This window comes from Entamoeba histolytica, genomic scaffold (genome assembly GCF_000208925.1).
Source record: "Entamoeba histolytica HM-1:IMSS scf_1104750518109 genomic scaffold, whole genome shotgun sequence".
Taxonomy (NCBI): domain Eukaryota; phylum Evosea; order Mastigamoebida; family Endamoebidae; genus Entamoeba; species Entamoeba histolytica.
In genome coordinates, this window is record NW_001914895.1 from 38,258 (window position 1) to 52,346 (window position 14,089).

The following is a 14,089-nucleotide window of genomic DNA, read 5'->3' on the forward strand; positions in this document are numbered from 1 at the left end:
AGTACATTTAACTGTCATTATTCTCTTCTTCTGAAACATCTACTGCACCAAGAGGGACTTGTGCAACACGACAAACGCTTAATGGAATATATGAAGGACGATACTTTCTTTCTAACTCAGAACGTTTTTCTTCCTCCAAACGTACTAACTCTTCTACATCCCCTCCTAAAACTTGAATATTTGAGTTATTCAAATATAATACACCTCTTCTTACTTTTACTTGTCTCAAAGCCACCTTAAACCCAGGTTTCATTCCCATACAAATACCATCAATATGGTTTGATTCAAAGCCATAAATTGTTGTCGTACCATCTGTTAAAGACAATTTCATTACTCTATTTTTTGTTTCATTTAATTGGTCATCTATAGTGTTACCAATATCACTATATTCATCACATTGTAAAATGGCATGTTCCAAAATATCTTCTTTTGTATCAAATGAATAAGAACGTAAAACAGGATTAGAAGTTAAGCGAATATCATTATATAAAAATATATTATATATATACTCTGTTATAGAATTAATATCTGCAAGTAAATCAGAATGATTTTGTTGAATTTCTTGAAGACAGTCTGAAATAAAAGAATCTTTAAGAGCAAGTAAATTTAATTTTTGTTGAATTTGAGGAATAAAAGACATGAATATTAAAAAATAAGAGATTTTTTCTTTTAATAAAAAAAAGAATAATAAATTAATAATTTTATAATAATAGTTTAATTTAAACCATCAATATTAGTTATATTACTTGTATCATTTCCACATGATCGATCAAGTGATGACATTAAAGCCTGAAATGCTTCTTTACCATATTGTTCTTCTATTTTTTTACTTGCATTCATTTCATATTCTTTTTGTTTTCTTATTTTTTCTTCTTGAGACATTTCAGGTTCTTGAGGTTTTTTACTAACTTCTTTTAATTGAGAGTCTACAAGCTCTCTTAACTCATTATTATAATCACCAAGTCCAAGATCAGAAAGAGCAGTTAGTACATGGTCTGTACTTAATGTTTTTCTATTTGTATTAGCTGCTACATCTTTTGCTTGAGCAGCAATGATATGAATAAATTCAACACCACAATCAGCAACAACATCTCTAAAATCAGCTGAGACACGAATAGAATTAGATAAATTTTCTTTAATAAGCTTATTTATAGATGTTTTAGGAAGGCAATTTTCTTCAGACATTAATTCGTAGGGTTCTTATTTCTTGACTTTCTGGTACAATTTTATTTTATAAGTTCCCTTTCCATTATTTCCAGTTTCTAATTTATTTTTAATAGTAAGTTTTATTAAAATGATTATTTAATTTATTATTTCTAATCTTTTCCATTTTTATTATTTTAAAAATACTTGAAAGAATAAATGTTTTAAGTAAAGTATAGTTTCTGTTTCATTTCAAATCCAGTTAAAATGGTTAAATATTTAATTACTTTAAGGATCATTACAATAAGAGTACTTAAAGTATTTAATATATAAAAATGAGAATTAAAAGAAAAAGAGATGATAAGACAAAATAAATTTATACAAAACTTGATAAAAAGAGATCATTCTTTTTCACAGTGATCCTACTAGAAACAAACAATTCACAGAGATATTGATTAATAATTTTTCCTTTTTTAATAATATCATCCTTATTAAAAAGGAGTTTATTATTTAGGAATATTTTATCAATCAAATCACATTTTAAAGTTCCTTTTTTTCCTTTTGTATTTCTTCTCTCAAGAACATAACCAAATTCTGTTATGACATCTGAAAGAAAATGAAGTGATTCTGTTAATTTATTTGTTTCAAACCGCCGTTGGCAAGTTTTTTTTGATGTACCATGAGTTAAATCAAAATTATATCTTTCAGAACATCTCTTGTCTATAAAACAAACAACATCAACATAATCTTCTTCTCTTGATATTGAATCAACAACTAATATTTGTTCAAATACTTTTGCTTGTTTTATTGGTAGTCTTAGAGTTATATCAAAATATTGATTCAATAATGCTAAGAATATTGATTGTTCATAAACTTTATAATTTCTTATATCTTTGAAATAAGCAGGCTTTTTTTCATTACCATTTGTTGATTTTGATGGCTTCATTTTGAAGAGGTTTATCATTTCTTAGTTTTACTGAAAATTGGGGGTTGGCAGTAGTACAAAGGATTATTCTAATTTAATCTTTGTAGAAGTTCATACTATTTCTAAATCCATTGTTATGTAACTTTCCTATTGGATTAATTCTTATTCCTTTTTTTTAAAAAAAAAAATAAATGACAGTTAAAGTTAATTTTTAATTTCGTTGTTTTATATTTGGGTATATGAAATTTATATTCTTTAATATAGTTGTTTTTTTTATTCTATAAATTGTTTTATTACCTCTTTTTACGTTATAATCAATAAATTAAATTAAAAACATGTAACGTCTACAAAAATATAACTTGCGAAAAAATTATTTGATTATTTCTTTGAATTTTAGAGTCAATACACTAAAAATAGTATTTTTTCTTTTAAAATCAAAAAACGTGGAGACAGAAATACATTATTTGTCTATGACGTGGCAATTAATTAAAAAACCATAAATGATACATTACTATTTTGTTGATTTAAAGCCAATAAGACAAATTTTGTTTAAAACAAGTTAAAAACAAATACTAAAGAATTTTAACATGTACTTTTTACATAAAAAGGAATCAGAAATCATATAGAAACTCATTCTTCATTTATATTCAGAGTGAGCTGAGTATTATTTCATCATTTCTATTATAATAGAAGAATTTATAATAAATAAAGAATTACTTAATTAAATTAAAAAATTATGGTTGATAAAAAAAGGGTTAATAAAAAAGAAAACAAAAGAATTATCCAAAAAAGAAAATACTTTAAAAAATTTTTAAAATTTAAATTTTTAATCCAAAAAGCGTTGTGAACTAAAAAAAGTATTTTTAGTTATGTCAGAAAAAGAAATAAAAGTGTTTGATGAAGAATTAATTAAACACCATATTAAGCCAATGATTCATGAAGGAGATTATGTTCATGGAGTAGAGTGTTTGTATAATGAAATAACAAAACAAGTAGGTCATCCAATGAAACAACAAATAGATGGAATTTATATGACATATGAAAATATATTTCCAAAACAACCAAAACATTTAAGCAATGAACAAATCAAAAATACTATTACAGAAGTAGCTACATTAGCATCAGCAGAAATATTATTTGCTTTATGTAAATATTATAAGGAATTAAAAAAATGTCAAAGTGAATTATTCCAACCATTATCACAAATTGTTGTTAAAAAAATATTTCCTGTTTCTTTTGAATTTGTTTGTAGAACAACTAAAGATAATGATTTTAGATTTGAGTTACAAATGAAAAAATATATTAGAAGTGATTTGAGAGAAGTATTAAAAATTAATCCTAAAATTTATCCTTCTTCATATCCAAGTGATCCTAGCGTGTTTGGAAGAACTATCAATGTTTTAAATAAATTAGAAACTTCACCTACAATTGATGATATGAGAAGTGAATTAGTTAATTCACAAACAGCTATTATTGATGATGTAAAAGATATGCATGATAATGTTTTACCAAAAGACTTTGATAGTGATGATTTATTGTCTTTATTAACATTTTCTTTATTACATTCTACATTGAAACATCCATTTGCTATTTCTATATTATTAGAATGTTTCTTAACTGATGAAGATTTCTTAACTCAAGTTGGATATTCATTAACTACATTTACTGTAGCAATTCAATCAGTAATTAAAATGACTGAAAATGAATGTATACAAAATAAAGAATTATTACAATTAAATCCTGTAGATGCTCTTACTAGAAGAAATACAGTTAAAAGAAAACCTACTATAATGTGTACTCAACCTGTATTTAGACCAACTATTAATTCTTCTCATGAAAATATAATTATGGTAAAGAAACCTACAACTAAAAGAGAAGAAAAATTTATTATTGGAACACGTTCTACATTAGCAAAAAAGAAAGACAAACAAGTTGTTGGAAGTGTTGGAATTCTTGACTCTCCACTACATAAGAAAAATTTTACTACTTCATATGATGATAATTCTTATTATGAACCTTTTGGCACTCATCATATTGATAATCTTAAATCAACTGTTACTCCAGTTATACTAACAAGTTCTACTGTTTCTACTACTCCAAACAAAAATCATAGTGACCTTTCTTCTGAAGATATCATTTTTAGTTTATCACCAAATACTGTTCCTGAAAGTCCTATAATACCTTCACCAAAACATGAACAACAAGATGAACTAACTAAAAGTAATCCTATACACACAGATATTTGTGATAGCCAATTAAATGTAAGTGAACTCAGTAAAGAAAAAGAATTAAATAATAATTCTGAAATTGATTTTACATCAAAAATAACTTCTCAAAATGATATTCAAGTTAAAGCCATTGATAAGTCAGACATTCAAAAAGAAAAAATACAAGAAAATAACCAGTTTATTAATCAAATTACTACTGAAAGTATAATAGAAAATAATAGTAAAATAAAAAGTGAATATCAAAGTGGAATAAATAAGGATTTTCAAATAAAAAATAATACTGACAAACAAGACTTAGCATTAAACCAAGAAATAGTCAATGGAAAAATTATTCGAAAAGAACAAACAAATGATGGCTTAAGTGAAAAAGAAGAAAAACAAGAACAATATTCAAAAAAGTTTGATCAGTTAAATGACCAACACATAAAACAATCAAAAGAAATAAACGAACAAGACAAATTAATTCAAAACACTGAAATACAAGATGATTCTGAACGTTTATCTGTTTCTAAAGCTAAAATAAAATTTGAAGCTGCGGCTCAAGATGAATTAATAGAAAAACATCACAAATCAATATCTACACCCCCCAATTCAGTTTTAAGTGTTAAAGAACGAATGAAATTATTTGAATCAAAATTTATAGAAGAGGCTGAACCACAATATATTAAAAGAACAAAAGAGGCTAATCCATCTCATAAACCTTTAACGTCACAGAATAATGTAATTCAAAATTAGTCAACCTGTTTATATCATTACAGACTAATAACTAATCAAAAAAAAAAACTATTAAGAAATGATTTGAAAAACTAAAGAAATTACTACTTTTATTTGAGTTCTTCACACCACAAATTCTCTTTTCTAATTTGTTCTTCTTCTTCAGGAGTGAAATCATTAACAATACCAAATGTCTTTCTAATCTCTTCTGGGGTTTTTCCTCGAATCATATTAGCAACAGTTTTGCATGTAACATCAAGTAATCCTTTTACATCCATGAAATTAGCAGCTTGGAGTAGTTCAAATAATGTTGCTTGATCTACATTACAAAAATTTTTGTCCCAAGGCTCAATAGCAGTTGAGTCTTTTTCTTTATCATCACCAAGTAAAAATGAATGGTTGTGATGATAAGTCATAAATTCAATGACTTTTTCAAGAATTTTTCCACGAACATTCATGAATGGAACTGTTGGATTATCTTCACTAAAATCTTCAAGAAGATTTTTAACAACTCCAGAATTTTTAGCAATTTCTCTATCAACTACAAATTGCATAAGATCACTACTTTGAAGAGTAACTGTTCTTCCACTTGTTGCCATTTTTTATGTTTTTTCATTTTAGTTCATTTTTTTTTAACTCTTTTTGATAATTTTCATTTTTTTTTTAAATAAAAAAAGAGAATAACAAAATTTTTGCATAACAATATAAAACACAAAATGTAAAAAAGAAAGAAGTTTAAAAAAAAAAGAAAAATAACAAATGAACTGAAAAACAAAAGATTGTTTGTTGGAATGAATTATTCATTTATAAACGAAGGACATTCTAAACTTACTCCACTATGTCTTCCTGGACCTGCCCATCCAACAAATGTTCATGCATGTGATTGGGATTATGGATTAATTGCAATTGCATTTAATAGTATTATTTATATTATTAATCCACTTAGTTGTAATATGTGTTATGCGTATAATGGACATGCAAGTCCAGTTACTTCTGTTTGTTTTAAAACAAATGACTTTCTTTCTACATTAAGTTCTCCAAATAAACCTGACATTACTATTGCTTCAGGTGATGTTAGTGGTAAAATTCATGTATGGGGAATATGGTCTACTTCAAAACCAATAGAATTTGAATCTTTAGACCATTCTCCAGTTGTTGGATTACAATGGGATAATTGTAATTCTTCAGCATTAATAGTATTATATCGGAGTGGAACATTAATATGTTACGACATTTTGTCTGAAGAAAAACATAAACCTAAATGGGTTGTCAAAGACATATTTAAAGACCCTATTGGATTTAGTAATTCTATATACGCAAGAGGTTCATTTGGTATTTATGGTGGACAAAGTATGTGTTTTTGTAATTTAGCTAGTTCAATATTTAAAGGATATGAATTAGATACTTCAACACCAAATCTTTTAAGAGTTGAAGAAGGTGTTTTACGACTTAAATATTCAAATATTCGTCGTCAAGTTACTTATATTTTATTAACAAAACATTTCTTAATTTTTGATACAGCTCTTCGGTCGACTTTAGCAACAATTGATTTACCAGAAGAACCAGCTGATTTTACTCTTTTATATAATGAAAAATATTTTGCTTTATTAACTCATAATGGAAATATTTTTGTTTATGAGATTATCAATCTTGTACAAATCCGTTCATATGGAAGAATGGAAATATCTTCAGTGCTTGCAAAAGGCAATAGATTACATAAATATACTACGGTTTCTATTGTTCCTGATGCTATGGATAACTCTAATCTTATTGTACGTATTCAAGAAGGTCCATTAATATTATTAAAATTAAATACAAATCCATATTCAATGGTAATCAAAGGTATTGTACAAACATTTCCTTCTACTATTCGTTGGTTTATATCTAAACAAATATATTCTGTAGGAGTTACTGAAGATGGAATGATGTATGTATTAAAAGGAGGAGAGATATACAGAATGTTTGAGATATCAAAATTAAATCCAAAAGGATTGTTTTGGTTAAATGATATAGTTGGAGTTTATGGAATTAAAATGAAAGAACATTCAAAAGAAAGTAAAAATTATATTATTTTTATTGATCCCTTAAATGGAGAAATAAAAAAAACACTAAAATTAAGAAATTGTTATGGAGAAATAAAAAAAGTATGTTGTAAAGGAGATAATAAAAGTATTGTAGTCTGTTATACAAATTCTCTGGAAGAAATTGAAATTGAAGGATATCGAATAATACAATTTATAGAAAAATCAGTTGTTGGAGTATCATATGATAAAGAATTAATGATAATAGATAAAAATGAATATAAGAAATATGGAAGTGGAAAAGATATAATCACAAAAGATGTAAGGAAAGGACAGTTTAGTGCTATTGCAACAAAAGGATTATATACGGTTCTTGCAGATAATAAAGGGTGTTTAACTATAATATATAACAATAAAGTACAAACAATTATTCTCCCTGATAATAAACATATTTCTAAAATTGTTTTTAGCCCAACTAAAGACTGTAATAATGTTATCATTTTAGGAGAAAAGGTAATAATATTTGATGTTGGTGGAATGCGTATTTTAAGTGGACATACTAATTATTTGACAAGATTAAATCTTCCTATATTAGATGTTTTTTGGTTAAGCCAATATCCAGCAGTATTACTTTCTACAGGAGAAGTTTTAGTACTTGACATGTGTCTATTTCTCTGTAATGGTTTATTTAAAGAAACTATGAATCCTCTACCATTAAGTTGTGTTGAACCAACAATACGTAGAGATATTCTATTTTCACTGTTACATGGAATAAAGTTAAAGAATCTTGATTATCCTATACCAAATAATGAAGATACTTTAGAACGTTTAATTGAAATATACTTTCGTCTTAAAGATATTAAACATTGGAAGTACTGGAATTTAATGAAGTGGGTTGTTGAACATAAATTGCCAGAATCAGGAAGTCCATATATTACTGTTCAAAATTATGTTGTTGAAAAAGATGAAACAACAACCCATTATTCCAATGCATTAAAAAATTACAATATTAAAAGTAAACTACAAATTGATTATCATGCTTTTGCATTAAGTGAAATGAGATTAGGTCGAAGAAATGAAGCATTTACTCATTTCCTTAAAGTGTTAAAAAGTCCATATGATGAGGAATATTTTAAATATGCAATGAGAGCATCTTTATTATCGTTAACTATGGAAGGAAATAGTTTATCTAGACAACGACTAATTACATCTTTATTTAATGACCCTTCAACTGATAAAACTCATTTGATTCAATTACATAAATTATTAAATCAGAATAGAGAAGTATGTAAGTTATATATTGATATTGGTAAATTTGAAGAAGCAATGGTAGTGTCTTCATTATTCTTAGATGATGACGCTAAAACTGATATTTTTCTTTGTATTGTGTTAAAATATATTTATGACAATTGTTGGCCTAAAGCAATAGAAATGCTCACCTCTATGGGAAGACTTATTGATGTTATTCGGTTATATTTGTATACTGGACATGTAGAAATGGCAGCCCATGTGTCTATGGTGATTATCGAAAGAAATCTGTTTGATCTTAATATGTCATTACATCAAATTTATCAACTCATTCACGTTCCAAATCAAGATGAACGAAAATTTGGAACATTAAAAGAGCTTATTCGTCATGTTATGTCAGAGTATGTTCATTGCTTAGAGTCATTACCATCCAATGAGTGTCTTGTTAGTGCTTTTAAACATTCAAAATTTAATATCTAATTGTAGTTTTCTTACTTAAAACTTTTTTTACAGTTATTTGCTCTAAAATTATTTTAATATAACAAAACAACGTCAAAAATTAAGACTTTTTGAGAATATATTCTTAATTAACTAAAGTTATCTTACTTAAACTGTCTAATTGTTAACTAGTTATTGAAAGATTTCATTTTATTAATCAATCTGAGTCATATCATAAAAAAAAACAAAATAAATAAAATGACTATCCATAATAGAAATCTTATTTATTTTCAAAAATTACAACCGAATTATTTGTTGTCCCACAAACAAGTTTTGTATCATTAAAAGAACTACAACAAAATCCACTCACAAGTGAAACAAAATTACAATTCTTTAAATGACTATTATCACATTCTGTAATTGTAATATAACCATGTTCACAAATTGAAATCACTTTTCTGTTGTAACAATTAACAGCTTTCACTGGGAAAAAATGAGCTGGCCTATCAATTACCTTAGATGTATTTCGAATATCCCATAGTCTTATTGAACAATCTTTACTTCCACTAATAATATAGTTTTCATCAAAATGATCAAAATCTGTAACATTTCCAAGATGTCCTTCCAGCTGAAAAGCAGGAAATTGAGCACACCTAATATCATATCCAACCATTTCATCTTTTCTTGCTACACAAATAATATCATCTGATATTAATTTGACTTGATTTGTATCGTTAGGAGATATTTTAACAACAGTTTTGTTATATGGTTCAGTGATACTAAAACATTCAACTAAATCTCCCCACCCAATAACTTTGTTCTTATAAAAAGATGTTCTTTCATAATATCCTATTTTATCTCTTGTTACTTTTTCTTTAGTAATATTATTAATTATTCCATTTTTAAATAATACAAAAATTCCTTGCTCTACACTATTTATTCCACATAAAGGAGCTGATCCAATAAATGACCAATCAATATTATATTTATTCTGTTTATTTAATACTCTAATTATGCCATTTTCACCACCAACAATAACATTATCTCCTTTAATAATAACAGAATGTGGTTTGCATTTTACATTACATTGATATTTACAAACATCAAATTTAAACCAATTAACTTCTCTTTGAAAACTTCTTTTACTAAGTTCAAACCAGTTAGGCTTATAAAACTTTTCTTTTATAATTGTTTTGTCAAAAGAATGTACGTCCTGATATTTATTATAAACTCTTTTCCATATTTCTTCAGCTTGACTTGATTTTAATAAAGTTCTAAAATGATTATTAGTCTGCATGAGAGAAAAAAGATGTTTTGGTTGTAAGAAACTACATATTTTTAATTGTATTTTAACATCCAGCTTAAGTAAATTAAAAGGAGATTCTTCTAATTGACAATGATGAAAATTCTTGACAAGTTCTAATGTTTTAGATATAACAGTAACAGAATTGTTATTTGAAGCAATTCCTTGTAATAATTTAAAAGGAAAAACATTTAAATGTAAAAGAAGATATAATGCATGCCCATAAAGAATAACAAATAATGCTTTATGACTCGTACTATAATAGTTTATTTCTTCTTTTAAAGAAAAATGTGAAAGATCAATATGATATACCGATTGAATGATTGTTTCATTATTTTCTCTAAATAGTTTATTTCCACTTGGTAATAGTCTAAATGAGTTATGTTGTTTTGTACATTCAGGACAATATTCGGATCTTAAAAGTGCAACACCTTCTTCAGAATTAAATCTTTCTATTCTAACAATATCAAATTGTGAATCAAATGATTCAACATGATAATAACTTTTAAATTCTTGTTGTTTAATAAGCTCTTGAGAAATAAATAGATTTTTATTCTTAGTATATTCATTAAGTAATGTCTCAACTCTTTTACTACTTCTCATTTCACTTTGTATAACCATTTTCTTTTTGTCCCCTGAAAGAAGAATTCTAACAACTTTATTTTGATGAATAATAAATGGATAACTATTTGTTGAGATTTGTAATGCTTTCTCAAATTCATCTTCAATACTTTTCATTGATTGTTTTCTTTGTTCATACCTACTAGCTTTTTCAAATGCCATAATACAACAATGAATACTCCATGATATACAAGAATAAAATTTTATATTAAAATTTGAATATAATGTCATTAAATGAATAATAACTGCCGTAATTTTGACTGATTTTTCTGATTTTTTTTCTACAATGACTGTTAAACTATGGAATAATCCATTTACAGTATTAACATTTTTAGACCAACATTTATTTTTTTCATATACTACTTCTCTTGTACATATAATTGCTCCATTATTTGTTACATCTTCATGTATTGGATATATTTTATAAGTACCATCTTTTAATACTTCGACCTTATCTATATAATCATCATATTTTACACCTTCAATATAATTTTCTATATGATGATAAGCTTCTTGTAATGAAATTGGTAATATACTTTCACATGACTGAAAAATACGTCGATTTTCAATTTTTTTTCGATAAACACATTCAAAATCACTTGAAATAGATATTCCACTTAAAACTTCCCATGTATTGATTTCATTATAATAAAATTCATCCATTTGAGTTATTCAGTTCGTTTATCTTTTTTAGCTATTAATTCTTTTCTGTTACTCAAATCCTTCCATATTTCTACACATATTCTTTTTTCTTATTTTTAGGTTTTTCTTTCATCTTCTTTTTTTTTCTATTTTTCTAAAGAATTTTCCCTTTCTCTTTTTCTTCATTACTTCCATTCTCTATAAAAATCTTATTCATAACAAAAATTTTTTATCTTTTTGTTATTAATAAAAAAAAAATTAAAAAAAACTTAAAAAACTAAAAAAAATTTAAAAATAAAAATGACAAGTGAAAACACAAATTTTGAATTAGAGATTAGTGATGATGGAAATGATGCTGATGAATTTTTACAGAAAGCTTCTCAAATCGCAAGTGAAACTGCTTTTCTTGAAGATGATGGGTTTATTCAAAATCCTATTCAAAATAGTGAATCAACACTAACCTCTAACTCTACTACTAATGGACCACAGTCTGAAACAGAAAAAGAACAAAAAAATACTACACTACAATCAAATGATTTAGAAAATGAACCACCTTTATTAGAAGAATTAGGTATTGATCTTAATAAAATTGGTAAAAAAATGATTCAAAGTTTAAATCCATTTTCAACACCAGATGTAAGTGAAAGTGATGTTATTGGTTCAATAATTATTTCATTTGCATTAGGAATAGTTATTTTATTAAATGGAAAATTAAGATTTGGTAACATTTATGGATTTAGTATTATAGCTTCTTTTGTTGAATATTTAGTAATGAATTTATTATCTAATAAAAATATGAATTATTTATTAATATTCACCCACTTTGCTTATAACCTTTTCCCAATGATCTTTTTTGGGTTAATACTATTCGTCTTGAATAGTTTTAAAGCTGCGTTTGTATTATTTTTTAATTTTATTAATAATAATTATTCTTATCATTAGAAATTTAACTATATTAATTACATCATTTGTATTTGTAGTTATGTCAACTTATACATGCTCTAAAACTATCAATTCACTTATGGAACTTCCAGAAAAAATTTTATTGACTATTTACCCAATATCACTTTATTATGGACTCTTTATATTATTCGTCATATTTTAATTGAATCCAATTCCTTTTTTATTGTTATATAAATCAAAAAAATGAATGAAATTTATTTACCACACCAAATAACTACAATTCGATCAAACGGTTAAAGTGTTGGAGGAAGTGGTTGGAATGCTGGGAATGTCATAAAATGACTTCGTGATTTCTTTAATAACCCAGATGAAATTTTAATATCAACAAATTCACCATAGAAACAACAACCAACAAAACAAGCTACTAAACCACCAAAAAGTTCACCAATAACAAAAAAAGGGATTACTTGACTTACTTTTGTTACTTGAACTTGGTGTTGTACTATTTATTAAATATAATACTTTAAATAAAGAAATAACTTAAAAAAAAAAAACAAACAGGTATGAATTTGGTATGAGGCATGAACTAAAGAAATAAGAGAAACACAAAATATTAAGAGAGTAATAGCTTTCATTAAAATTTTATGATTTTATTTCCAGTTTTTTTTTTACAAAGAGGAAAATAATAATAATAAAACTATATAAAAACTATAAAAAAGAAAAAGAAAAATAAAATAAAAAAACTAGAAAAATACCCTAAAAATATGGCTCAACGAGGTGCTACTATCAAAAGCATTGTATTAAAAGGTCATGAAAAGCCTATTACTAAAATTGAATTAACTCGTGAAGGAGATTACTTTGTTTCTTGTTCAAATGATAAAACTGCAATGTTATGGAGAGTTGATCCATTAGTTAGTATGGGTGCTTATTCATGTGCTGGAGCAGTATCATCTTGTTCAATTTCTAATAATGGCCTTTATTTGTATTTAGCGTCAAGAGATGGTTCATTGTATTGTTTTGAATTGGAAACAGGAAAACAAGTATATAATAAATTACCTATTCCTGGTTGTTATGCACCAATTAAAAGTGTTGAATTATCACCAAATAATGAAAATATTTTAGCTGTTATTGGTGCATTTAGAACATTTGCTTCTTCTGTTAATTTGATTGATCCAGAAATGAAAACAAAACCAATTTCTGTATTGTCACAAGAAATGCCACAATTAACTAAAGCTAAATGGTTAAGTAATTCTACTTTTATTGTTGGAGATGAATTAGGTAATTTGAATATGAAAGACATTAGAACACAAAATAATGGTCTTCGATTTGAATCTCATAAAGGTGAAATTACTGATATTCAATCAGATGCTAATGATATTCTTCTTGGAACTACTGGTAAAGATGGTAAAGCTTTTGTTCATGATATTAGAATGCCACAAGAAGTTATTTCTACTTTTGAATCTGGTTATCCATTACAGTCTATTGGATTTGCTCCATATACAGATTATTATGCAGTTGGTGGTGGTCAAGATAAAGCAATGATTACTATGACTCAAAGAGATATGACAATGCTTATGACTACATTTGTAAGTGCTGTAGATGGACAAGAAATGGTACGTTTACCAGGTCATTTTGGTACTGTTAACACCATTGTATTTTCACATGACGGTAAGACTATATTTACTGGTGCAGATGATGGTTGTATTAGAATTTCTCCACTAACGAACCCTGTCTTTGCTTCTAATTGATACATTTTGATTTGAATCTCAGCAAAAACTTTATTATTTTTATTAATGCAAGATTTTTTTATTTATATCTAATTGATTATTAATCAAAGAAAGTGAAAGAAAAGTTATTATAATAAAAAGATGATATATAAAAATATTTTTGTTATGTTATTATA

General features: G+C 25.9%; 10 protein-coding genes across 10 annotated transcripts; 4 read left to right on the plus strand and 6 right to left on the minus strand.

Moving 5' to 3' along the window:
- Positions 1-7: 7 nt before the first annotated feature.
- Positions 8-640, minus strand: EHI_118630 (uncharacterized protein; the record flags this gene model as incomplete). The annotated part of the gene is made up of 1 exon (XM_649040.1): positions 8-640. The coding sequence occupies one exon, from the start codon at positions 638-640 to the stop codon at positions 8-10; it is 633 nt and encodes a 210-aa protein (XP_654132.1).
- Positions 641-703: 63 nt separating this feature from the next.
- Positions 704-1,185, minus strand: EHI_118640 (Negative cofactor 2-beta; the record flags this gene model as incomplete). The annotated part of the gene is made up of 1 exon (XM_649039.2): positions 704-1,185. The coding sequence occupies one exon, from the start codon at positions 1,183-1,185 to the stop codon at positions 715-717; it is 471 nt and encodes a 156-aa protein (XP_654131.1). The 3' UTR covers positions 704-714.
- A 334-nt stretch (positions 1,186-1,519) lies between these two features.
- EHI_118650 (uncharacterized protein) lies at positions 1,520-2,089 on the minus strand (the record flags this gene model as incomplete). Its single annotated transcript, XM_649038.1, has 1 exon — positions 1,520-2,089. The coding sequence occupies one exon, from the start codon at positions 2,087-2,089 to the stop codon at positions 1,520-1,522; it is 570 nt and encodes a 189-aa protein (XP_654130.1).
- Positions 2,090-2,937: 848 nt separating this feature from the next.
- On the plus strand, positions 2,938-5,031 carry EHI_118660 (uncharacterized protein; the record flags this gene model as incomplete). The annotated part of the gene is made up of 1 exon (XM_649037.1): positions 2,938-5,031. The coding sequence occupies one exon, from the start codon at positions 2,938-2,940 to the stop codon at positions 5,029-5,031; it is 2,094 nt and encodes a 697-aa protein (XP_654129.1).
- Positions 5,032-5,120: 89 nt separating this feature from the next.
- EHI_118670 (Skp1 protein, putative) lies at positions 5,121-5,609 on the minus strand (the record flags this gene model as incomplete). Its single annotated transcript, XM_649036.1, has 1 exon — positions 5,121-5,609. One exon carries the CDS (start codon positions 5,607-5,609, stop codon positions 5,121-5,123), a length of 489 nt encoding a protein of 162 aa, XP_654128.1.
- A 192-nt stretch (positions 5,610-5,801) lies between these two features.
- On the plus strand, positions 5,802-8,759 carry EHI_118680 (uncharacterized protein; the record flags this gene model as incomplete). The annotated part of the gene is made up of 1 exon (XM_649035.1): positions 5,802-8,759. The coding sequence occupies one exon, from the start codon at positions 5,802-5,804 to the stop codon at positions 8,757-8,759; it is 2,958 nt and encodes a 985-aa protein (XP_654127.1).
- Positions 8,760-8,997: 238 nt separating this feature from the next.
- On the minus strand, positions 8,998-11,304 carry EHI_118690 (uncharacterized protein; the record flags this gene model as incomplete). The annotated part of the gene is made up of 1 exon (XM_649034.1): positions 8,998-11,304. One exon carries the CDS (start codon positions 11,302-11,304, stop codon positions 8,998-9,000), a length of 2,307 nt encoding a protein of 768 aa, XP_654126.1.
- Positions 11,305-11,583: 279 nt separating this feature from the next.
- EHI_118700 (uncharacterized protein) lies at positions 11,584-12,408 on the plus strand (the record flags this gene model as incomplete). Its single annotated transcript, XM_001913559.1, has 2 exons — positions 11,584-12,176; positions 12,226-12,408. The coding sequence occupies 2 exons, from the start codon at positions 11,584-11,586 to the stop codon at positions 12,386-12,388; spliced, it is 756 nt and encodes a 251-aa protein (XP_001913594.1). The 3' UTR covers positions 12,389-12,408.
- A 71-nt stretch (positions 12,409-12,479) lies between these two features.
- EHI_118710 (uncharacterized protein) lies at positions 12,480-12,821 on the minus strand (the record flags this gene model as incomplete). Its single annotated transcript, XM_001913560.1, has 2 exons — positions 12,480-12,688; positions 12,746-12,821. 2 exons carry the CDS (start codon positions 12,819-12,821, stop codon positions 12,480-12,482), a joined length of 285 nt encoding a protein of 94 aa, XP_001913595.1.
- Positions 12,822-12,950: 129 nt separating this feature from the next.
- Positions 12,951-13,934, plus strand: EHI_118720 (WD domain containing protein; the record flags this gene model as incomplete). The annotated part of the gene is made up of 1 exon (XM_649033.1): positions 12,951-13,934. One exon carries the CDS (start codon positions 12,951-12,953, stop codon positions 13,932-13,934), a length of 984 nt encoding a protein of 327 aa, XP_654125.1.
- Between the last annotated feature and the right edge of the window lie 155 nt (positions 13,935-14,089).